General features: G+C 34.1%; 2 protein-coding genes across 2 annotated transcripts in view; one reads left to right on the top strand and one right to left on the bottom strand.

The window, feature by feature from the left end:
- Positions 1 to 12,126, top strand: part of LRRIQ1 (leucine rich repeats and IQ motif containing 1) — a 235,015-nt gene extending 222,889 nt beyond the window's left edge. Inside the window, 3 exon segments of the mRNA XM_032493693.1 lie at positions 3,062 to 3,194; positions 5,887 to 5,947; positions 11,670 to 12,126. Coding sequence (XP_032349584.1) covers positions 3,062 to 3,194; positions 5,887 to 5,947; positions 11,670 to 11,822 — 347 coding nt within the window. The 3' untranslated portion in view covers positions 11,823 to 12,126.
- The window catches only part of TSPAN19 (tetraspanin 19), a 208,018-nt gene that overhangs the window by 158,378 nt on the left and 22,509 nt on the right, over positions 1 to 27,131 (bottom strand). The gene's annotated exons all lie outside the window — the stretch shown is intronic.

Below are 27,131 nucleotides of genomic sequence, written 5' to 3'. Positions count from 1 at the left end.
AGATAATATTTTTGTCAAATTATCAGCAGCTTTAAAATATTTAGTGTCCCAGTGTTGACCACGGGCTTAGTGAAATGAGTAACCTCATATAGCATGTGGTAAATTGGTACAAGTTTTTAAAACTATTTACAACACAGATTATGTCATGTCCCTCAACATATTTACAATTGTAGACATGTTATCTTTAATTCCACCTGAAAATGGATTAATTACATAGAGTAATTAAAAACCTTCATGTAACAAGTTGGTGCATCATACTGTGTAGTCCCCAAAAGTATATTTAGGATGAGATTTCCATTACATAGAATGCATTTGTAGTAGTACTAACTGAAAAGTAGCATATGTAGGATACATACAATTGTATGTAAATAAAAAACAAAACAAGTCTATGAAAAAAAGAACTACTAGGAAATACCTCAGAAATGTTACCGAGTGGTTGTCTTTAGGTAGTGAGACTTTTGTGGATTTTCTTTTCTTTGACTTCTTAGTTTTCTGTATTTTCTAAATTGTCCTATTATGAGAATGTATTATTTTTATAATTGGAGAAGTTTAATTTATTTAAATAAAATTACTAAAATTTGTGTATTGAAGTAAAGGAGCACGTGTAGACTGCAGTAATTAGGGGACAGTAGGAACCAAAAGGAGACTTTTTCCCCTTAGGTTGATGGTACAAGAAATTAATGAAGACCCAGAGAAGAAGGAAAGAACAGTAGGTAGGTAGTAGGTTTGCTTTTTGGCAGGCAGAATAATTGATGCTTCTTCTAAAACCAAAAGGAAAGATTTATTGGGCAGCCTGACTAGAAAGTGACAAGTGTCTGTTAAGTAATCTAGATCACCATCATCCTTCCTACACAAGATGCTAAAAGCAAACTTCAAACAGTAAATCCTCCTTTCTCCTTCTCAGTGACAGAGGTAATCCTGAAATGGTTTAGCCAAAATCACTTGCCAGCATCATTTCCTCCAGTGTTGGAATTGCAGTATCTTTGAGTATATCCAGTCCAGTGTCACCACTATACTTCTGTTTCTTACACTGAGCTCATGCCAATCTGTCAATCTATGCCTTTAGGTTAAAATGAACTGATGGACCCTTACAGTCAAATCTTCTGATCTTTACTCAGGGATTGTTGTTTAGAACCTTGGCTGAGTTCTGATGTAAAACCACTTAGGGTTTATGGAGTGTTACTGTAGAGCTGAAGCTTCTCAGAATGAGTGTTTTAAAAAGGGACTACTCAAGTATATGTCACTATTTTAAAAAACATAAAGACAAAGAGACAATTTTTATTTTTCACTGAAAGTACATTTGTTACAAAAAGATCTTCTACAAATCAAGAGTAAGTAGGTTCCAGCCATGGGCTCAGCTGATTATCAGGGTCACTGATTCCTCCCTGTTTTCTGTCATTGCACTCATGGGTTCAACATTTGGTCTGGTCAACCAAGAAAGGCAGATAAAAGGCTGGGACTCTGCTGGAACAGAGGCTTAGTACTCAGTGCAGTAACTGGATGTGGTAATGCCAGATCTTCCCTTTGTTTGAGTCTTTTTTATAGTTTCTATATTAGGAATGCCATTTATCAAAATGCTGTCTGCTCATGGATTCAGTGGTCAGCCCTTGAACAGTGAAGTAATTGTTCCTCTAATACAGCAGCTATGGAGGGATTGGCTTAGGCTCAGGATGCAAGAAGTACAACTGTTTTAGAAACGTAAAGTGGCATGACACGTTAACAGGAAGTTAACTTTACTAAGTAACGTAATTTAGATCAATAAATATCCTAAATTGTAGCTTTCCTGAGAATTGGCTCCCATATCTCTTTGGATTGAAATTGATAGACTAATTTCACTAATTACAACAGCAACTCTTAAGGAAAATAAGACGGGATAAATGTCCCTTCCTCAATATATTCAGAATGACAAATACTAAGCTTGTGTGTACCTGTTTAAATATGTGTGCACATGCACCAAACATTCAAAATAGACTTTGCACCATGCTTCGTTTTCCAAACAGCGTGCAAGTATAAGATGACTTTCTGTGTACGAAGATTTACAGTGAAAGGATAGTTCAAATTAATAAATTGACATTTTAAATGCCAGCTTTTAAATTATAGAATTCTTGTGAGTGTGATTACCATGAGTTAGTTTCAAGAGATGCCCTTTGCTGGTGTACTGTCAATCAAGTCTACAAAGCTAGAAATCTCTCAACATGATGATGGCACCTGAAAAGAAGTGGCCTGAAAATCCAAGACCAAGGAGAAAGACTCTAAAACAGCAGGTCTTCAGTGTAACTCAGATGCATGGCATTGATGTAGCAGTAATGTCTGAAGGTTTGTTGTTGTTGTTTTGTTGTTGTTGTTTTGTTGTTGTTGTTTTGTTGCTGTTGTTGTTGGTTTTGGAAAAATACAAACATATATGTAGTAAATTTTAAATGTAAATACAAAGGTTGGATTTTTTTTCTTTTTTTAATAGCTTATGTTCCCTTGTAGTTGTTATTTTATATTCTTACCTTGTGTAATTTCTCCTCTTGCATGTTTTCCATACCCATTTTCTCTGTTACGCTGTTCCCCTTCCATCTTTGAAGTAGCTGCTGTGGCATTCACACAGGTTTCCTACACCTGATATAAATGATACTCCTAACTTAAATGTATTAGCTTACACAAGCCAAGCTTAGTTTTACTTAAAATTCTGTTTCAGATATCTTCAATATAATTTATAAATTCTACATATGGATAAGATAATATGAGAACAATTAGACTTTAAATTCTACTGTCTCTCAAAAATAATTCCTTGTATTTTCTAATTAAAAAATGAGAAAACAAACCCTATAAAATGTTGGTTGTATTAAAACATCTCTTTTATATTTCAAAATAGGTAGGTTTGAAACTCAAGCAGGAAAAGTACTTAATTTATAAGTGACTGGCATTATTTTTCTTAGAGGTGATTTAGCTCCTATGAATTAAATTATTTTGCTTTTTTCTTTCCTGTGATAAAATTGTTAGCCTAGACTGAATTGCTTGGCCAAAATTTGATCTCTTTAAATAACAAATAAGATTTTCATTTTTTTCCCTCTAGGTAAGGAAGAAGAATTACTGTATAAGGATACCACCACAAATGAAAAATTAGAAAGGAGTAAAGAATATACATACCAATGGCTTCATACACAGGTTGGGGTTCAAGAAACAACTAGTTCCAGAAATATGAAATGGTGAGATCATTTCCTTTAAATTAGATTTTTGTATTGTAAATACATCTTGAAAAGTGAAACCTAGGTTAATTGTGCTAAAACAATCATGACTTTACACAGCCAAAGGCCAATATACCATATTGCAGATTATAAAAAGACCTCTTGTATAGAATAGGTTTAATCACTCTTTATATTTTTTACCCTAATATATTTGAGAACTTTTGTTTCTACAGTACTTACAGTCGACAGATGAACCACACAAATGATTCTGCTTCATAAAGTAAATGTATGGTACTCATTAACTGTTTATAAATATCACATGTATTGAAAGTTATATTATTTTCTGTTATTTTGTTACCATTTGTGTTTGGCAGTTAAAATAACAATTCAGCCCTGATGCTGCCACTTTACCAGTCTTGTAACTAATTTTCAATGTCTCCATGCTTTAGTTTCCTCTTCTTTATGGTGAGATGATAAATCTTACTTATTTCACAGGATAGAGGTGAGCTCACTAGATTGAGGCTATCAAAAATTTAAATCCCTTAGCAACAAACAAGGTGCCTTGAACCTAATAGGTAATAACCTTTTGTTTCATTAATATATGCATTAATTTTCTAGGACTGCCATAACAAAATACCACAGGTTGGATGTCTTAAAAAGCAGAGATCTGTTTTCTCACAGTTCTGGAGGCTATAAGTCCCAGATCAAGGAGTCAGCAAGTTTGGTTTCTTTGGAGGTCTGTCTCCTTGACTTGCAGATGGCCACTTTCTCACTGTGTCCTTGTTGCCAGAGAATAGGTTCTTGCCTAGTGCAGGAAAGAATTGAAGAGCAAGGCTTAGTAAAGTGAAAGCAAGTTTGTTAAGAGAGATACAGATAGACAGAGTGTGGTCCATCTCACTCAGAAGGAAAAGCAGCTTAATAGATCCACACTTCATAAGCAAAATGCAGGCCATCTCAAAAGGGAGAGGGAGAGAGGACACAGCTTGGGGGGATGTTTAGTTTAAAGTAGATACACACTCCATAGACAGAGTGAGGGCCATCCCAGAAGGCAAGAGAGAGAGTGACTATGAGTTGCAGAGTTGTTAGTTTTTATGAGCTCTGTAATTTCATATGCTAATGAGTCAAAGGATTATTCCAACTACTTTGGGAAAGGGGCAAGGATCTCCAGGAATTAAGCCCTCCCCCACTTTTTGACCTTTTATGGTGAGCCTAGGAACTGTCACGGTGCCTGTGGGTGTGCCATGAGGCTCAAGATCTACTGGAAGTCGAATCTTCTACCATCTTGGTTCTAACCAGTGCATCCTGGTCAATAGCTGTGTCATTCCTTCAATGGTTGTGCCCTGCCCGCTTCCCTCCTGTCTCAGCCTCTTGTGATTATCCCTCAGTCTGTGTTATCTGTGTTCTAATCTCTTTTTCTTACAATGACACCACTTATATTGGATTAGGGCCCACCCCTATGACCTCGTTTTACCTTAATTACCTCTTTCAAGGCCCCATCTTCACTAAGGTCATATTCTGAGGGATTGAGTATTAGGATTTGAACATATAAAATTTGAGGAAATAAAATTCAGCCCAAATAATGTAACATAAAGCATATATGTGTTTAACCATTGAATCAAAGTTTTAAGGAAATAAAAATCAAGAGATAATATTTTTGATATAAATTTTTAAGACTTTAATTTTAGCTATGTATATCCACAAAACAGTTTTTTTAAATGTGCTACTATAAGCATTTATTAAATTGATAAACCAATATTGAATCTATATGTAGATGACACTTTGGAAATGTTTCCAGGCATTGTGGGTAATAACTATTTAAATTAGTGACAAACAAATCCAACAATTACGAGGGTTAAAACTTAACTTAGCAGCAAGTTATAATGTGTAAAAAAGAAACTTTTTTTTAATAATAATTGAAATCTTCATATGTGATCAATTCTATCCATGTAATTTCTTTAAATATATGGGAAAAAAATGAAGAATGAAAGTGAAATTAAAATAATATTTCATAATCTAGGTTATTATGTCCTATTTCATTGTGATCAAAGAAAGTAGGAATAAAGTGATTAACATTTGAGAATTATTTATTTTGCTAAGTATTTTATGTAATGCAAACATAATTATTTTGTTGGTAATAATCAATTTAGTGTAATTCATAAGATGACATTCCTAGAACTATAAACAAACATAATATAACTCATAGCTTATTACCATGTATATTAACCAGATATAAAAAGTCTGTTTCAGAGATTTTAAAGTATCTGTAGAGATAATGAAATATATAAGCAAAATGTTTCAGGATGTATTTTAGACATGCTTAAGCATTTAAAATATCCTTTACTCCTAAATAAGTTATATTTAAACATGTAATGCAGTAGGCAATTATTGATGGATTTTTCTGTTTTGAAAACATAATATATAAAGGAATACTTAATAAGTAATAATTTTTAAGAAAAACAAGTTTTTGAAAAGCCCTATATTAGTGTTCTAATTGTAAACAGAAGTTAATTGTGAGCATTAGTATAGTGCATTAAACACACTAAAGCTATTTTAAAATAGGAAGCTTAGCCTTTCCCATAAGTGAGATATATAAGTACATGTAATAAAATATTTATAGTTACTGATTTCTCTCAGACTTTTCATTTGGCATGTCTTTCATATTCTTCCTCTACATTTCTGTAATAATATGATTTCTGTTTTTGTCACTATGCAGCAATCACTTCTTGCCTGAGTTAGATCCAGATGTACTTAATGGTGGAAGAGTTCAGCTTGTGGTAAGAAATGTGTTTAAAGTTACAGAAAAATGTTATAGACACCCATACTCCATAAACAGCACTTCAAAATATGTCCATAAGTAGCATAAATTATGAAAATATTCCAACTATATCTTTTGGGGGTTAATCTCAAAATGTTATATATTAAAATAATATATTTAATTGACTTGTAATATAATGTTAAAATATATTACTTTAAAATATTAATTCTATTGGGCAGATTTTTAAATATTAGCATGCTACCATATTTTTAAAAAAACACTCTAGATGAGAATGAAACTATTTTCTTGAATACTTCAAAAGAGTAGGACACTTGAAGAAAACAGCAAAGTACCCTCAGATAATCAAACAGGATAAAAATTAACAAGTAATTGTGAACTCAGCCACCCTAAATAATAAAGTATAAATTATTGGAACTTGAACTACTAAGCTCTAAGCACGGTGACCAGAGTGTAGACTCTAGACAGTATAACTGTACATGCACTGCAGAAGCCAGTTGTGCCATATGCTGTTAGAAGACTATGGTAACAGAAGGAAGATGGCCAATGTCGAGTCTAGAAATACAGAGCCCCTCAACACAAGAAATTTTCTATGTGTTTCCAGAAATTTCGAGAGAAGAAGGTACCCTAGCCAATGACAGAAGTGTGTGGCCTCCTTGGCAGGTGAAAATGGATGCATCAGGTGACCCTAACTTTATGACACCTTTCATTTATATCAGCCAACCAATACTTCTTGCTCAGATTCTACACTCACCAAGAAAACTGATTATAATTTAGCTTGTCATATAGAAGTTAGTATAAAAAGATAATGTACTTTCTATTGGAAACTACTATTGTTCATCCTCATGTATAACTAATTCAAGGAGTTTTCCTGAAAGAGGAGAAAAATTAGAGCAGTAACTAAAATTACTATGTTTATGAAAATATCTATAGGATATATGCACAAATTTGAAATAATCACTCAGCAAATATTTTCTTGCATTTTAATAGAGACCCCTCTGATAGAGTGGCATGCAGATAACCCTAGGAGAATTGGTACTTCAGGCTATTAACATCCTACATATTACTGAGTAACACTTTTGTACAGGTTGTTGAGCGGCCACTTTTGAGCACCAATGGGGAATATACAAGTGCCAAGGAACACCAGGATAAAGGAAGAGATATTACATTTAATTATTATACTTCTAAAAATGAATTAGAACCAATTAGGTAGATAACTAATCAAAATGGTTCTATGAGGCTAATGCTTTGACATTAATTTCCTTCCTCCGTATCCCACCATATTATACTACATACAAATGTACAACAAATACATAGCAATGATAAATGCTTATTTTTTCCATATTGAAGACATATAGCTGAACATAAAACAAGGTAAATGGTAGTAGAACAGAAATGCACATTTTTTTCTTGAGTCAAGACAGGGGAATGGATCAAGGATTTATGCTAAAAGGATACTGAGATCATGGAAGGCCAAGAGTAGGAATCTTGCAGAGTGTTGGACCAAAGAAATAAAAAATAAAAATAAGAAGTTATACGACTATATTCATCAGAATGGCAAAAATTAGAAAATTGGTTATTGCAAAGTGCTATCAACAATGTAGAGACACTGATGTCCAACTGGTGAAAACAGAAGCTTGGCACAGTCATTCTGGAAAGAAATCTGTCATTGTTTATTAAAGTTGGTCGTTGTATGCCCTGTTACTCTTCAAGCCCATTCTTGGAGGATACATACGTGTGTGTGTGTATATATATATATATTTATAATAAATATATATATATAATAAATATAAATATGCACATACATAAATTAGCATTATAATCATATATTAGCAACAATTTTGGAAAATTTTAACTTAAGAAACATTTGTATTCATCACAATTTTTAAAATACAAAATATTTAACAAATGTTAACATTAAGATGTGCAGGGCCCCTATGATAAGTATCAAATATTGTTTAAAAACAAAATCAAAGAGATATACCATATTTATAGATAAGAAGACTGAAATTGTGAGATGTCAGTTCTTCCCAAATAAGCTATAAATTCAATAAACTTTCAGAAAACTTTTTAGTAGAGGTGGACAAATTTTAAAATGTATTGAAAAAAATAGTAATAGGACTCACACTATTTTCAAGACTTCCTTTAAAACCTCAGTAATCAAGGTTGTATGTTATGTTCACAAAGAAAGAACAAGCAATGGAAAGGAAGAGACAGTCCAGAGGAATACCATTCTTAAAAGGTTAATTGATTTCCTTAAAGGTACTGAAGCAATTGAAAGATGGAAAATTTCAACAAATGGTGCTGGACAAGTGGATAGCTACATGGAAAAAAAAAATGAATCTTGACTCCTACTTCACATCTAACTTAAAAATGAATTTGAGATGAATCATGGACCTCAATGTAAAGGCACAAATTACAAAACTTCACAAAGAAAATATAGTATGGTATTTTCACAAACCTGGAGCAGGCAAAGATTTCTCAGATGAAAAATAAAAAGCAAACATCAAAAAAGAAATGGATAAATTGTACTTCATCAAATTTAAAAGCATTTGCACTTAGAAAGACACCATTCAGAAAATGAGAAGAAATGAAAAGTCACACCACATCCTGGGAGGAAAATTCTCTCTCTCTTCCTCTCTCTCTTCCTCTCTCTCTCCTTTTCCCTCTCCCTCTCCTCTCTTTGTTTCCCCTCTCTCACAACCCTCCTGCAATCAGGAAAGTTATAAAAAGTTATAAAAATTATAAAAAAAGTTATAAAAAAGTGGCAAAAGATTTAAGAGACTTCACAAAGGAAGATATTTTAATGGTTAATAAACACTTTAATTTAAAACAACAAGATACTACTACACAGCACTAAAATGGTTATATATTTAATATATCTATAAATAGAGATTTATTAGATACAGATTTTATAGATATATTTATTCGTTTAGTATAAGGAAATATTTATTATAAGGAATTGGTTCATTTGATTATGGAGGCAGAGCAGTCCCATGATCTGCTGCCTACATGCTACAGACCCAGGAGAGCTTAGTGATGTAGGTTCTAGTCCAAATCGTGAAGGCCTGAGAATCAGAGGGCTGCTAGTGTAAGTTCCATTCAGAGTCTGAGACCTGAGAACCAGGAGTGCCGATTGTATGAGTTCCAAAGACAGGAGAAGACCTATGTCAAGAAAGCGAATTCTTTCTTCCTTTACCTTTTTGTTCTATTCAGGCCCTAAGTGGATTAGATGGCCAGCCACACTGGGGAGGGTAATCTGGTGTACTCAGTCTGCAGATTCACACGCAAATCTCATCCAGAAACACACTCACAGGGTACACCCAGAAATAATATTTAACCAAATATCTGGGCACCCTGTGGCCTGATCAGGTTGACACATAAAATTAACTATTGTAGAAGTCATTTGTAAAAATAATTGAACTGAACAGTGGAATTTAAAAATGAGCAAAGGGCTTGACTACTAGATCACTAAAGATAATATTCAGATAGAAAGAAGCACATCAAAAGATGTTAAAATCATTAATCACTAGGGAGATTGTTAAAGCTACTATATAATACCATGATACACCTATTGGAGTGGTTAAAATAAAATGCTGACAATACCAAGTGCTGGCAAATATATGGAGCAACTGGATCGCTCATACATTGCTACTGAGAATGGTTCAGCCACTGGGAAAAAAAAGTGTCAATTTCTAATAAAATTAAACATACACTTGTTTGACTCAATAGTTTTGCTTCTGAGCATTTTTCCTAGAGAAATGAAGTTAAGTTCAATCGAAAACCTATACATAAATGTTCATAGTGGCTTTATAGCCAAAAACTGGAAACAACCCAAATCTCATTTAGTGAGTTAAAGAATAAACAAATGATGGTCCATACATGCAATGAATACACAATGAAAATGAATAAAAAGCAATAAATAAGAACAAACTTTCGATACACACAAAGACTTAGATGGATCTCAAGAGCATTATGCTGAGTGAAAAAAAAGACAATTTCACAAGGGTACTTAGTATATTATTTCATTTACATAACATTCTCAAAATTGTTCAATTATAGTGACAAGAAATATATTAGTGCTTGCCAGCAATTAGGTTGAGGAGAAAGTATGACTCTAAAGGGAGAGCAAAGGAGTTTCTTTGGGAAGGGGGAACAATTGTCTATTCTGATTGTGATGGTAGTTACATGGATTTATACATGTGATAAAATGTCATAGAAACATAAACAAACCAAAAAAATAGTGCATATGAAAACTGATGAATAAGATCTGTGGTTTAGTAATGGGATTGCACCAATGTCAATTTCCTAGTTTTATTAATTGTACTTTGGTTATATAAGATATCACATATCACTGGGACAAGCTGTATGAAGAGTAAACAGGGAACTCTCAGTACCAATTTCTGCAGCTTCTATAGGAGTTGTAAATTGCTTCAGGATAAAAATTTTGAAAATGATTAAACTTCATGTTTAAGTTCTATATATTTCATTACCCATAAATTATAGCTCTGTAATCTATTATGTATACCTCACCTTTCTGTAACCGAAATAAAAATATTTTAAAAGCACTCATATATCTAGAAGTGGTACAAACAATGATGTGGAATTTTCATAATAATTTGTAATACTTTTGCAAGAACTTGTTGTGTCTGATGCTTTACTGGACCTTTAATGAGCCCCTTTATGAAATGTCTAGGTTTTCATTTCTATTCTGAGTTCAGTAATAGCAAGCTTGCTTACTTAACAAGGAGTTCATTCGAGTGGGTGGGAAGGAGGTGGGGAGGGAGATGTAAAAGAGAAAAACAAAAATGTGAATTTGAAAGAGGATGGTGATCGTTAGATTCTGGTTTCATGAGTCTTTGTAGCTGATCGTAGGAGGACATTAAGGACAATACTTTCTCACGGGATTGCAAGCATAGTGTGCTTTGGGTGAACTCCCAGCTACTCTGAGGCTGCTTTGCTTTCCATCATAGCATTTTCTCCCACCTCAGGGTTGAATCCTAAGAAATCCTTACTTAATGATATTAGACATTATGTAAAACAATATTTTATAAGCAAGAAGTGATGATCTTTCAACTCTTCAGTTCAGTCCCGGGTAGTAATAAAAGTTCAGAGAATAATTTTAGATGAAATAAATTACCTAATACTTATGTCCTTAAAATAAAATATCTTGAAATTTCTCTGTATTTATCCTTACTCCCAAATTAGGCTTAATGTATAGTATTTTTATATTAATAATAACCTTAATGAGAAGGTAGAGATCTTTTGTGACTTTTTTAATATATAAATATGGGATGAAAGGCATTTCAGGGAATTTTATAAGTGGTAAAATATAAATATTGCAGAAAATAATCTAATGTGACCTTTCTAACATTCAACTAAGAATTAAATAATATCCTTGGTAAATTAAGTGATGTTAAGCGATTTAAAGTTTCATCAGTTGCCTTTAAGATTGATTTTCATCAAAATTACTGTACTAAAATGTTTTCTTTTGTTGTGCAGACTCAAATAGCAAACCTCAATTTTAAAATCGGCTCTTATTTGCAAAAAATGCTTTGACATAGTGCATTTGTTCTGCCTGGGCAGCAGTAAAGGATTGTGGTATCATTTTGAAGAAGGTTGTTTGACAGAGCCTGTTTGTTTATTTGGGGTAATGTGAGCAGCATTCAGAAAATGCCATATTTTGTTTCATGATTGTATACATTCTCTCCCATTGCTCCCAGGCAAGACTTGTAAGCAGAGAAGACACGGATTTAGACCTTTTTTCCATGACCAGTGGAAGTGCTTTGTCTGTGAAGAAAGAAAAAAAAAATCAGGCACACAGACGCTCAGCAGGATCTTCAAGTAAGTTGTGGTTTCCTTCAGAATTAATTTAGAAATCACAAATGAATTGATGGAACCTAATGCCAGCAAGCATTCTTTTACAGATAAGGGGTAGGATGCCAGCAACCAGAACTGCCCAAAAATATGCATTTGAATTTTCTCTTTCATTAAATGTCTTCTTTTGCTATAAACAGAATTAAATTATTTCTAAAATTAACAGCATAGGTTTTTATTTTAATCGTATTCTGTGACTCAGTGGTCTACTCTCCCAACCCCCCACGGGTTATACTGAATTCTTTGATCATTTCCCTCTAAAAGAATTTGTTGAGGCTAATTGTAAAAAGTTGGATTTATATATCAAAGTAGTGGATTTTGGCCTTTTGTCATTGATTTAATAAATACTGTGGGTAAAGTTAGGTTTTGAAAGAAACTTTTAGAAACAGCAGATTTTAGATAATAACATTATACTGTCAAACCGTGCTCTTAAAAACTATTTCCACTGAATAGATGACAGTTTGTATTTATTAATGATGACTTTTTACATTTGTAAGCTTGTCACATCTATTACCTTTGATTTGGTAATATAATTCTATATATCATGGTTTCAACAGGAATTGCATTGCAGTTATTAACTCTGAAAAGAATGTAAACATTAAAAAATGTCTATATCTTAGGGTATTTAGAAGTAATATAGCCTAATTTTTTTCAAATTCTTCACTTAAATTACACCCTAGAGATTTTGAAATATCTTCTGAAGTGTTATGATATATTAATATAAAAGATGTTTTATGTAATATCATATTTTGTTAATTTCCCCAAAGTATAAAGAAAATCAAAAGTCCACACATTAACTTATACTTCATTTTAAGTATCAGTTATTCTTGAAAAAGATTTCTTACTCATTGATATTATAGTTATACACACACAAAGTCAGTATTTGATTTAATGTGAAAAATTCAGCAATCCATGGGGTGTTCTTCAGATAAATGAAAACTTCAAAATGGTTCTCTGACTTCACTTTTCATCCAGGTGCCTGGCATTATTAGATTCCAGTCATTTAAATCCCTTAATATATGCAAGTTCATTTTGATAAATTTTAATTTTGTTTTAAAATTATACTTTTAATGTGTCTAAATTTAAAAATATTTCCCAGGCTTTAAAGTTCTTAGAGTACTTGAATTTTCCTTACTTGATTATAGAATCTGGTCATGAAAGGTTGCTGAAATCAATATGGTTAAGAAATATTTTAGGTTCATTCACTTAAGTAAAATTATTCCTCTAATATAAATTTTCTACATCAACATAATATGTTAATTACAACAACTTTCAATATGTAGATTACATTTCAGAAAGAATCAATCTGTGCCATACATAGTAATGAATAATGCCGTATCCATTTTAAGCATTGCATACTTCAAACTCATATGATATCACTTTGGAGCAGTGTAGGTAAAAAGAAACAAACCAAATAAAATAAAAACAAAAGCAAAAATGGCCCTGTTGCTTTACAGAATAGCAAAGCTTCTGTTCATAATGTACCATCTGAGTGTTAAAAAATAAATAACTCAGTAAGTCAGCAACTATCTTGAAATGCTCAAGTTTCATCTTTCACTCTGTAACATTGAATCATAGATCTGAGAGTATAGAAGATCATTATAAAGAGTTCATTTCTCAACACTTTCTCTAGGAAACTGTAGGCTATTCTCTAGGAAACTTAGGCTATTCTCACTGTAATTTCAATTAGTTGTCAATAAATGACATTATTGCAAACATTACTAATCACTAAATCTGTTCACTAAGCGACAATTTAAGCTAAGCCAGTTTAGAAAAATAGAGTTTTTATTAAATAACAGAATGAGTATGAATAAATTCTACTTACCCAAATTATTGTTGGTACTAGTTTAGTATAACATCCACGTAATATAATGGTAAAGAGTGTGAGCTGTGATATCAATTTGCTAGATTTTGTATCGTGACTTAATTTCCTCATCCTTAAAATGGGACTGATAGCTACGTTGTAGAGTTGTTTTAGGATCACATGCAGCATATTTAGAACAATATCTGGCACAAAGTTAGTGTTTAGTAAATATTTTTTATAATGGCCACTTACACATACCTGTAAAAGAAGAATCAGTTGAGGTGAGTCACATGGGCTAACTAGCTCAGCTTAAAAGAAATTTAGTTTTGGTAGTTACTTGACTAAAAAAACTTGACATAGCCTATTATCCATAGAAATGTTCTAACTGTCAAAGTCCTTGGGTCCTAGGCCTCCTTGACCTTGGGCCAACCACTTCTAGCCTTGGTATTTTGAAAGCTCTTTTTCCTTCAGCTTTCTCTCTCTCAAAATCTTGTCACCTTATTAAAGCCAAAATATTTCTTTTAGTTTTGCAAGCCAGATCTAAAGAGTAGTTTATAGACTGCAGCTGTACAACTCTTTCAGCCTTTGAACTTTGCTAGATATTTTGCTTTCAATGTTGATATGATATTTATAACATGTATTCTTTAGAATCAGATAAATTCAGGCTTAAAATCCCCATGCCACCATCACATGTAAATTGTGTGATATCGGGTAAATTACTTCACCTCTAAGAATGAGTTTACTATCTGTAAAACGCGAATATAATGTCTATCTCATAGAGTTTTAAGAAGAAATAAGAAAAAATAAAGGTAAAGTATGTGATATATTGCCCAGCCATAAGTAAGGGTTTAAAGAATAGTCCTTATTGTTTATATTGTTTGTTATTGTTGTATGTTTTGTTACTGTTGCATAATTCTAAACAACCTCAGAGTCTTCCTTTTCTGTGTGCCAAATAATAACAGAACCAACGTACTTACAGCCTGCCACCTGTCTCAAGCAATACTGTCTTTTCTTGGAGAATTATCCTAAGTTTTCTATCCATTTCCTTTTAGGTCTTATTGTTCTCTTAGAGGAAGCCAAGGCAGTCTCCTGCTGCCTAATTTTCTATTCTATCTTATGATTTGAATAGAAATGAAAGAGGTCATATTCTTTTTAAGCAATGTGCCATTTATAAAATGACTATGCCAAGAAACTGCCTCATTTAGACAGTATTTAGACAAAATATTTGATTTCCTTAAATAGTTTTGATTTTCTCAATTAATTTTCTATTTAATACTTAAAATAAAGGATACATTACAATAATAACAATTCTATTACCCTAGCAATTTATAGCTTAACCAATTTCTTTCAATTATCTTTTCTTATTTATAATGATTATTTTTCTTTGATAGCTAATATAAATGAGACTTGGAGAGTTTATTTAACTTGCCTTTGGCACAAAAAACTTAGCAAGGGAAAGCAGCAACTTGAATTCACCTTTTCTTATTCCGAACCCAGCACCGTATTGCCGTCTATGTTTCCATGTGCTAAAATGTGTAGCGTAGTTAATAAGAATAGAACATAATCTAGTTCTTATTTATTCATTCATTCAAGAGCCATTTATTGACTGATCATTGCTCACTATATACCTAATTCAGGCTTCCATTTGCCTTCTTCACATCATCTCTGTACTTCATACTTCATTTTCAAAGTTAGCCAGGGATTAAGAATTCACGTACCTCTGTAATAGTGCATAGTCAGCATGAAATCAGATTCTTCTTTGAGCATGTCTGAATTCTCATAAAATGTAAGCCCTTTTAATACGGTACTGAATTTTCTGAATGTGGAAAAATTATTTTTCAGAAGTAAAGCAACTAATGTTGTTGGAGTGAAATATACTTGATTTGTACTTAGAACGACATTTGAGATTTAAGTAAAGAAAAATAATGGAAGAAAAAAACATCTAAATAAGAGAAAAGGGTAAAATATAAATATATGTTTATGGAACATTGAGGAATCTGTCTGGACCAGAGGTTCCACATACTGAATTAATGTAAAATAAAGTTAGATTTCAAATGAAACCTCATTTCACATAAGGTTGAAAGTAAGTAGAGAAATCGGACTGATAGTAACTAATGAGGATTTCTAAAAATAACTTATTGTTTTAGAAAGCCCAAAATAAGCTGAAGAAAGACATTCTGACTCAATCTAACATTATACCATGCCTCCAATATATTGACAAGTAATTTTACAGCTCTTATCTTATAAAAGTGCAAAGTGAAATACGTGGTTTACTAGATGTCAGTACCCAAGAGTCTATGGAGATTGAGAGACTAAAGCAAAAATAGATTTCAAAGATGTCCAATAAAGTTTACTCCAGATTTACTAAGTGCATTATATTAACATAATTTAAAATATGCAAATTAAGAATTGTTAGCATGTATATTTGTGTATGTCTGTATGTATATATGTACAAATACAAATATATGGATATCTAATTTGTATGTAACTGCAGTATATTCACATAGCATGTATTTATAAGCCTTCACTGAGTAAACGTAAGATTAATTAGTACTGCATGTATCTGTGGGTCGTTACATAAACCACATCATGGGTGCAACATGGGTGCAAGCAGTCACGTGCCTACAATAAGCACAGCACTATGCAAGTTGGTAAGAAAGTACAGGGATGGAGAGGTACAAGACTTAGAATAGCCAACAGAGCATCGAACGAGAAGAACAAAGTTGGAAAACCAGCACACCCACTTCAATACTTACTATAAAGGGCAGTGCAAATTAAAATGAGATACGACTATGCACCTATTAGAATGACCAAAATTTAGAACACTGACAATACCAGATGCTAGCAAGGATGTGGATCAACAGGAACTCTATTCATTGCTGGTAGAAATGCAAACTGGCAGAGCCACTTAGTTTCTTACAAAATTAAACGTTTTCTTACCATATGACCCGGCAGTTGTGCTCCTTGGTATTTACCCAAAGGAACTGAAAACTTACGTCAATACAAAAACCTGTACATGGACGTTTATAGCAGCTTTATTCATAATTGCCAAAATTTGGAATAAACGAAGATGTCCTTTAGTGGCTGAATTGCTGCTAAATAATCTGTAGTACATCCAGGTAATAGAATATTACTCAGAGCTAAAAAGAAATGAGCTACCAAGCCATGAAAAGATATGAAGGAAACTTAAATGCATATTACTAAGTGGGAAAACGTCAACCTAAAAAGGCTACATACTGTGTGATTCCAACTATGTGACTGATAGTCTTGTAAAGGCAAAACTCTGGAAACAGTAAAAATGACAGTGGTTGTTGGGGGTGGGGGTGGAAGATGAATAGGTTGAGCACAGGATTTTTAAGCAGTGAAAATACTCTGTGTAATAATACTAAAATGATGAATACATATCATTCATCATACATTTTTCCAGACCCACAAAATGTACAGAACCAAACACCAGGAGTAAACTGTATTGTAAACTATGGACTTTGGGTGATTAAACTTTGTCAACTTATTTTCATCAATTGTAACAAAGGAACCTCTCTGGGGAGGGTGTTGATAATGAGGGAGGCTGTGCATGTGCAGGGGCAAGAGGGATATGGGAAAGCTCTATGCCTTTCCCTGTTTTTCTGTGAACCTGAAACTGCTCTGAAAAAAAAAAAAATAAAAATGGGGAAAAAAGAAAAGAAAAAGATGAAAAGAAAAGCTCAGAAGGGTGTTCGTTGCCAGTTATTGCCTGAGACTTACTTCAGAATAGGTGGGATTTAGAATTTAATTTTATAAATAAATTGTCCAGAGTTAAGGAGGCAGAAAGACTCAAATCTGGGTCTTCTGAGTCCTTGTGTAAAGGAAAGGTACCAACTGTTTCCTGTACAGCTTGTTTGCATCATAAGTTTTTGCTTCTGTCTGTCTCAATTTAAAGATGGAACAAAAAGACACTATTATAAATTATGATATTTTAAGTACAAAGATGAATATGTGCCTAGCACATAGTAAGCACTTAAATTTAGAAGATAAATGTATTTATCAGCCATTGTTGCTTTTCTCCTGTATCATACATTCATATCACCTTATTTCTTAATGGATATTGTCTTCTCTAGAACAAGGGAAAACATTTCCATTAACATTTTATGGCCTTCTCTTCAAACTGTATATATGAGATTTATACTAATAAATGGTTAAGATATTAAAGAAAGGCTGTAGTATATTATAAATAACATTCTATGATGGAATTCAATCAGCATGAAGATGGAATTTTGAAGGACTTAGCAAGGACTTAGCCTCTATCAGCGAGGAAAATCTAAACAGACTTTCTTTCAGATTCTGTCAGCCACAACAATGTGGTACTAATTTTTTATATTTCTTGTTTATTCTCCTCCCCTGCCAGTGTGTATGTACCAGAAGGGCAGGGAATTTCATGAACTATCCTAGATACCTAGACCAACTCCCTGGCGAGTGGCTCTTTGATATATATTTAATGAGTGAATTAATAGATGAATGAATGAATGAGTATGACCGTCCTCTCACTGCATAAGAACTAGAAAAGTAAATATTGGACACTTTCATGTTCCATACTGGGAGGCAGGCGGTACTGACAAAGGAGGAGGGTGAAATATTTACTGTTTGGTAGACATTCAGCAGTATCTGAAGCTTCTAAGAGTATCTGACCTGCTCAAAATCCTGGTACCATTATCATTAACTAGCACAATCTATCTAAATGGTAAGGATTTCCTTCCTGGTGAGTCTTTCAAACAGCCCAGTCACAAGATGCAAGTTCCCATGGATCTAGCCTACATGAAACCAGTCCTGTCATTTGTTCATTCAAACATGTTTATGACATGTTCCTTGAAGGCCTACTGCATCACACAGAGGAAAGTCTGGCCTTCCTGGAGTTTATAATCTACATAAATATATACTGTGACATTCTGGGTCCAATCAGGAGATAGCTATCATACAGTAGGTTAAACAGGGAAATTTGAAGTATTATCTGTACTAAAGGAGCAGCTATAAAATATAAGGAAACTCTATATAGTACCCTAGGGCTGAGGAAGAGCACCTGAGGAAGACAAACTTGGAAGGAGTTCAGACCTCATTGGAGAAGGTGTGGTTTGGCCAACAAATAGCTGAGAAGTTCCTTGGTTTAGCCAGACCAAAGCTGGTCTGAGTTACTGGGCAAACAGTAGGTGACTCTCTGGAGTAAAGGAAGGTCATGAGCAACAGGCAGCACAAGCACACAGTGAGAGTGGACTGGAAAAGGGCAGGAGGCGGGCAGCTTTGGTTTCCCTGTGGAGAGAGCACACCGGTGATGTCTGGGTCAAAGCTGCAAGGTTGCAGATGGATTTTGTTCTAGGCCTGTGGCTCAGACAGGCTGGATCAGAGGTTCTCAAACCCAGAGGCCAAAGCCGCCACCCCCACCTAGGCCAGAAATTGCAAAGCCTCTTCCCCCGGCAGTACCTCTTCGGTACCCTCTACTGAGAAAGCTTCACACTTTTCTCACTTTAAAGGAGAAATACTTAAAGGAACTCTTTTATCAAAAAACATGTCATGAAGGATGTATTCATTGCTAAGAGGCAATACATAGATAACTGACGTATGAATATACTTAATCAGTACTCTCTGAATATTATCATGTATATATGTATATGAATTGTAAGTATATGGATGAAAGAACTCTTAAAAAAAAATTGGACTCACTGTTCTCTTCAGAAGAGATGCACAGCTTGGACCAAATTGAGGCCTCATATTTTACTCAGGGCATCTTAGGCAAAAAGCATACTTAAGTGAGAAAAATTGCAAAAAAATTTTAAAATTGAGGAAAAGCATAAGAAGACCTCAAATTGTTAAGATAATGTTTTCCCATTATTCTTCTTTCTTTCTTCAAAGTTTTATAAACTATTCCCTATTAACTAGGGAAAACAATTAAGTAGGGAATTTAATAAAGTATAGTATAGCCCTCCCTACACTGGAATCATGAAGTACAGAGGTGAGGGGTGATTGAAATGTCAATTGCATTTTTAAACACAGTGGGAGACAGTGTGGTATTGGGAAGAGGATGTGTTAAGAGATTGGGAAATCAATGTCTAGTCCTTCCGTGGCTCCTTGCCAGCTTGTTTGTGACCTGAGGTAAAAGGCAGCCTTGAACAATGGAAAGAAAATTTGGAGTAGGCCAGACTTGAGTTTGAATCTCATTTTTCATATATATATATATTTTTGTGAGCCTAGATGAGATACTTCAGGGTTGGTTTGTCTATTTAGAAAATATCATGGTGAAAATTAGATGAATATATAAATATGTATTTCGTGCTCATGTAGAAAAGTGGGAGGGGGGAGAAAAACAAATATAAATAATATCCAAGAGTTCTTACAGCTTTAAAATTCCATAATTCTGCAACTAGAATAATAAAACTTTATATATGACAACTTTCCAATTAAAAAGCAACATATATAAACAGTTCATGCAACTTAACATAAAAAAAATAACTGGATTAAAAAATGGCAGAAGAACTGAATAGACATTTTTCCAAAGAGGATATGCAGATAGCCAACAGTGACATGAAAGGATGCTCAACACTGCTAATCATAACGGAAATGCAACCCAAGACCACAATGAGATATTACCTCACACCTGTCAGAATGGCTGTCATCAAAAAGTGTACAAAAAACTCTACAAAGACAAATGTCGGCAAGGATATGGAGAAAAGGGAACCCTCCTACACTGTTGGTACAAATGTAAATTGGTGCAGCCACTATGGAAAACAGAATAGATACTTCTCAAAAAACTAAAAATACAACTACCATATGACCCAGCAATTCCACTCCTGGGTATATAAATATTTGAGAAAAACCACTAATTTGGAAAGATACATGCACTCCAATGTTCATAGCAGCAGTCTTTACAATAGCCAAGATATGGAAGCAACCTAAGTGTCCATCAGCAGATGAATGGATAAAGAAGATGTGGTATATATATAAACAATGGAATACTACTCAACCATTGAAAAGAACAAAATTTTGCCATTTGCAGCAACAAAGATGGACTTGAAGGGCATTATGCTAAGTGAAATAAATCAGAGAGAAAGACGAACACTGTATATTACTTACATGTGGAATCTAAAAAATACAACAAACTAGTGAATATAACAAAAAAGAAGTAGATTCATAGATACAGAGAACTAGTGGTTACCAGTGGGAAGGCGGGGTGGGCCATAGAAGGGTGGGGCAGTGGGAGGTACATACTATTGGGTATAAAGTAGGCCACAAGGATGTACTATACAACACAGGGAATATAGCTAATATTTAAATGGAGTATAACTTTTAAAAAATTGTATTAGAAATTTTAAAAAGCAACAATTATTTCTGATGTTTTATCATATGAAAATCATGTTTGTAACTGAACATTTTCTCCACGCCAGAATACTTCTAATTTTTGTGAATTTAATTAGTAAGTGCCTTGGTGTATTCCTCTTTGGGTTGATCCTGTGTGGGACTCTCTGAGCTTCCTGGACTTGGGTGAGTGTTTCCTTTCCCAAGTTAGGGAAGTTTTCAGCTAGTACCTCTTCAAAAATTTCTCAGGTCCTTTCTCCCTTTCTTCGTTTTCTGGGACCCCTATAATGTGAATATTAGTGTGCTTCAGATTGTGCCAGAGTTCTCTTAAATTATCCTCATTCGTTTTCATTCTTTTTTCTTTTTTCTGTTCTGCAATGGTGATTTCCACTATTCTGTCTTCTAGCTCACTAATCCGTTCTTCTGCCCCATTTAGTATATTCTTGGCTCCTTCTAGTGTTATTCATTTCAATAATTTATTCTTCAACTCTGAGTATATTCTTTATATTTTCCAGCTCTTTGCAAAAAACTTCACTCTGTGCATCTATACTTCTCTTGAGTTCATCTTCACCATCATCATTCTAAATTCTTGGATAAATTGCCTATTTCCTTCCTCATCACTTATTTCTTCTTCTGTGATTTTATCTTGTGCCTTGTCATGGAGGATATTCCTCTGCCGCCTCATTTTGTCTGTCTTTCTCTTTGTGTTTTCAGATGGGCTAGTTATGATTCTCGACCTTGGAGAAGTGGCTCTCTGTGGGAGATGTCCTATGCGTCCTAGCAATACAACTCCTCTCTTGTCACCCAAGGGGCAGGATCGAGCTGGTCCCAGTGTAGGCTCTGGCCTGTGTTTGTGGATTCCTTCCACAGGCTTGGGGCTATTGTTTTCTTACTTCTTGTATCTGCCCCCTGGTGGATGAGGCTGGGCTAGAGGCTTATGAAGGTTTCCTGGCAGGAGAGGTCAGTGTCTGCCCACTGCTGGGTGAAGCTCAGCCTGGACCTCTGGTGGGTAGGACCCAGCCTAGAGGCATTTGCAGCTCAGAAAGTCTGCTGATGGGTGAGGCTGTGTTTCCACCCAGTATGTTGTTTGGCCTGAGGGTTCCCATCCCTCAAGCCTACAGGCTGTTAGGCGGGGCTGGATCTGGGTGATATTGATCCAATCAAGATGTGAGCCTCCAGGGAAGCTCATGTAGATGAACACTCCCAGAATGTCTGCCACCAGCTTCTATGTCCCCTGGGTGAGCTGCAGCAGTCCCCTAACTCCCCAGGAGAACTTCCAAAACCAGCAGACAGGTCTGGCCCAAGTTCCTATACAATCACTGTCTCTGCCCCTGGACCTGGTGCACGCGAGATCCCATGCACGCCTCCCAAGAGAGTTAAGTCTCTGTCTCTCCCCATCCTGTGGGGCTCCTGAAGTTAAGCCCCACTGGCCTTCAAAACCAGATTTCCTGGGCTCTCCTCCTCCTACTGCTGGAACCCTGATTTGGAGAGCCTGATGTGAGGCTCAGAACTCTCACTCTTGTGGGAGCACCTCTGTGACTTAACTGTTCTTCATCTTGTGGGTTGCCCACCCAGGGGGTAGGGGGCCTGACGATATCGTGAGCACACCCTTCCTACCTTCCTGTTGTGATTCTGTCTCAATGTTTCTAGTTGAAGCAAATCTCTTTTGCTAGGCTCCAGTCTTTTTTCTCTATGGCTGTTCAGAAGTCAGTTGTGTTTTTGTTGTAGTTACGAGGAGAGGTGAGTTCATGGTCCTGCTACTCTGCCATCTTGATTCAATCTCCCAGAATACCTCTAAGCGATCCTGATTTCAAACATTGTTTAAATTATCTCTAATTACTTCAGCTAAAGTACAGTCAACTGAGATGGGGAATAAATAAATCTTTTAAAAAATATTTTCCAAATAAAGATCAGAAAATTACATCATCCAGGAGAAATGACAGCTATTTTATAAAAATCAAGTTTAATTTTAAAAATCTAGATGTGATTCTGAAACTCACTGTGCATACTGAAATAATTTGGCTTAAGAATATTTTATGGTAAATATTTAGTAGTAGATATCTTAATATACCAATACATTTCTTTTTTTTAGAAAGAGAAAAAAATTTCCTATTGCAAACCCAGTCAACTTTTCATAGGGTGGTATTTGGAAATAATCTTTAGCTTAATCTTTAGTTAGATAGTTACTTTTTAGAAAGAAGTTGTTTGTAAATTTTAAATTAAAGACAGAACTGGCTATAGACCTATAGGTACAAGGTAACTTAATAAATAGTTTATCCTGAAATAATTAGTAAAGTCTATGAAGTTTTGTACAAATATAAAATGTTATTCCAGGAAAAACAAAGGAATAACCTGCTAGGCAGCTGTCCTTATTAAAAGAAATTTCAGTTTTTCAGTTTATAGGGCTGTGTGAAAAGAGGCCTTGGTTTTAAATCTGATTATTCTCATGCAGAATATTAATTAGAGAACCAGGCCTGCAGTCTTTAGTGAAGAAAGCAATGCATGTTTTGAAGAGAACTCTAGTATATTTATGGGCAAAAACTGAAAGGAAAGAAAAGGTGTTTCTCTTGTTTTAGGGGTTCTCTTTTGAAAATAAGGCTATCAATAGTGCTTTTAATTCACCCTGAATGAATTGTACCTTTGAAGTTATATGTGGCTGTTTTATTCAATGAACATTTAATGAGCACTTATATATTAGACATGATTATGTTATAGAGATGATTTCAAGTTCAATTATATATCAAAATTCTAAGCTTTTTTAAAATACAAGTCAGCCTCTGTACCTCATAATTAATATAGCAAATGTTACAAATTTTTCAAAAAGTAGTGCTTAAATTTATTTTCAAAAATGAATATTATTTTGCTATTTCAAAAATATGAACAATCTCTTATGTGAAATAACTTCAGTTTTTCTCTCTTAAAGTATTAATAACAAATTTCATCTAATGCAAAGATGTGTTAATGAATTACAGTGTTAATTTTTAATGTGGGGGGGACCCATATCTGTGTGGTCCCCAGCTGTCTCTCTTTACTCCTACAGTGGGGAAACTCGATTAGGTGAATATAGTTATAAAGGGTTTTGTAATAATTCATGAATATAATCCCAATCAGTGGTATTTCATTGGTGGACGTACCTCCCCATTTTGTCATCTTGTTGCTCTCCAAGCTTTCTTCCACCCTGCTCCTAACCTGCGTCTCATTTGCAATTTCCCTTTTTCAAGACTCCAAGATCTCTAACTAGCATTTCAACCATTTTGGCAGCTCTGCTACTTCCAAATTATTCCTTCCATTCCATGACTTAAATTTGCAAATCAATGATTTCCTCACTGGATGTTTAGAAATGTTTTATATTTAACTTAATTTTCTGTCACATAAGTGGTCAAAAGTGAGTAAAAGTTATGTTTAATCATGCATATTTTTCAGTTTGAACTGAAACTATATACAAGAAAAATAAATTGAGTTTTGGTTCAATTGTCCACTCCTTAACGAGCATATTGGTATCACTTTTAGCTGGCCTTTAGGAACTCTAGGTAGTTATACAGTTCTGATATATTTTCCTCATATACCTTCTTAAAGAAAAAATCATGTAGTCTCTAGGAGTCCATGTCCATTTTTGCAAAGTTCAAAGGAGATGCTCATTAATGTTATTTTGTTAAAGTACGTGTTCATGTAATTCAGCCAAAATCACTCAAACCTGGGAGTATTCTTCAAACAATTTCAGAAATTCTGGTAGCACCTAGTTTACAAGGACCTTGAGAGGCAAACAGAAAGACAGTGACATAAGTAAAGGATAAGAAAGTCTGAAAAAATATTCTGAAAAAATAACTCTTAAATTAAAAATTCACATTTAGGGTTATATATATTTATATATGCATATATAGGTAAGGTACAGATACAGAAATATCTTTCTCTTGTGTTTCCTCGACTCACAGAATTTAAGAATAATATTGTTTTTCGTGGGTACATTTTATTTATTTTTAGTTTTGTAGGCCTTATTCCCAGTAATGGACATTTTTTTTTTCCATTCCAAGGCATGCGAAACAGATATGCGTCTCACATATACTGCATAATGATTTTCTTCATGTTACCATTATAGTGGAGGCATACATTGTTTCTCATTATTCCTTAAAATTAAGCAAGATATTGTCTTCTTTTTGAGAAACCTTAGTCATGTAAAGCAAAGTTTCAAGCATGTTACAATCACCTAACTTTGGCCAAATAATTTAACTGCACTGCCTCAATTTCCCCATTTTTAAAATGAGAGTGATAGGTATGGTGTGGAGTTGGAATGAGGATTAAATGAGATGGTGAATATAAAATACCAACCCAGGGCCTGGGACATAATGGATTTTTAAATCCCTGCTACTCCTTCAATATGACATTTTCAGGAAAGTTATGAGTGAACTGACATTGGCAGAATTGACGAGCAAATGGGTGATGAGAAAGTATGGGCAACAGCACATTCTGCTCTTTATTAAAACTTGAGTCTTTATTAAGACTTGATAGTAACATTATGTAATTGTGTTCAAGCAAAAATTTTGTTGATGCTAAATGCACAATGAAGAGATTGTTTAGATTCACTGTAGCAATACTTTTAACTAATAAGCGTACTTGTAAATGATGGTGTCCTGTCTACAAAATCTTCTAATAAAACAATTCCACAATACCACTGTCTATGCCAATTGCTCCAAATTTCACTTGTAGAAGTAAAACTTGACTATCAGATTTCCTATTCAAAATATTCAAACTTCAGTCCCACTGTAGACGATATATTTTTTTCCCCAGATAAGATAAAGACAAGATTTTTATAAACAACCGTGGCCAAGTTAAACTTTTTTGTTCTACATATAACAAAATCTGGCTTTGTTTATCCTCTTTTTTCTTATCTGAAGTGTTCAATTTGAAGTAACATGTCAGTAGAGAAGCTTAGAGCTACATCATAGAATTATGATCTTTAAAAAATTCTGTTTAGCAAGACCTGGTCTCTAACAGTGTAAAATTTTAAACTTTAAGGCTTTTGTTTTATTATTGCTTAAACCATTAACTCTGATTTTTCTTGGTCTCAAATTTTAGGGCAGGAACTTTAAGAGTACAAATTTGTTAAATCAAAGTATTTTGTCCCTGAATAAACAAACACGTTAACATTAACACTTCAACCCTTAAAATATTCCCATAACCAGAACTGGATAGTCAAAATTAATTACTATCATACCAAGAGCATGTTTACATGGTTGCTAGAAACATCTAATAGACATATATTAAAAGTCGAGCACAGACTAGGCACATATTAAATAGCTGTTGATTTAATGTCCCGTAACAGTGTGATACAGCCTGTTTCCAGGACCTGAGACAGTGTAATGCAAGTCAACAATAACTGCAGACACTGTTAAATAGAACAGTTATTAGTAACCACAGAATAATGTTTACAGATCTAAAACAGTAGTCACTCTTACGAGCAGCTGACATTATCCAGAGAAAGACAAATTTCAGCTGTATTTGTGTGAGAGAACTAGTTGTACATATGTCAAGTACATTTATTCTTGTTGAAAAAAAACAAAAACAAAAAAACAACTTACACACGTTTTCACATTTTTGAGGACAGGATCCATGTATGCTCCATTGATAATGGATTAAAGCATCGTGTTTCTGACTGGAATATGTTAGTTCTTACCCCTTTCCTTCATGATCATTTTCTTTAAGTAAACTGTTTTACTTTGGCTTTTTTTTTTTGGAGGGGGAGGTTATTGTTGTCACTTTCAAACTGATTTCTTACACTAGCTAATGTGGTGCGAAAATAAGCGGGTATGGTCAAATGTGAAATGCATTTGTCAAATGAATGAAACTCAAGTGCAATAATACAATAAATCCTCAGGCGACTCATGTTTATTGTTGCCAAATGTCTCCCTGCTAAGAACTAATAAGCATGAAAAGGGATAATGAAAGTTTCCATGAAAAGTTTTTGGGAAACCTATCCACAAGTCTTCACTATCTGGGAATGTGGAAATAAGTATTTGTTTTATACAAGTTCCATATGAGAATTGTGAAGATGGAATTATGAGAATAGAGTGAAATGGAAAGCAACTGCAGTATGATGGTTACTAATATTATTTGGCACATGGAAGAACTGACAAGGAAGCTTCATTGAAAGAGAGAGCAGAAGAGCGCCCACTACATAATAGGCACT

This window comes from Camelus ferus, chromosome 12 (genome assembly GCF_009834535.1).
Source record: "Camelus ferus isolate YT-003-E chromosome 12, BCGSAC_Cfer_1.0, whole genome shotgun sequence".
NCBI classification, from domain to species: Eukaryota; Metazoa; Chordata; class Mammalia; order Artiodactyla; family Camelidae; genus Camelus; species Camelus ferus.
The sequence above is the reverse complement of the archived record's forward strand: the minus strand, read 5'-3'. Positions and strand labels throughout refer to the sequence as shown.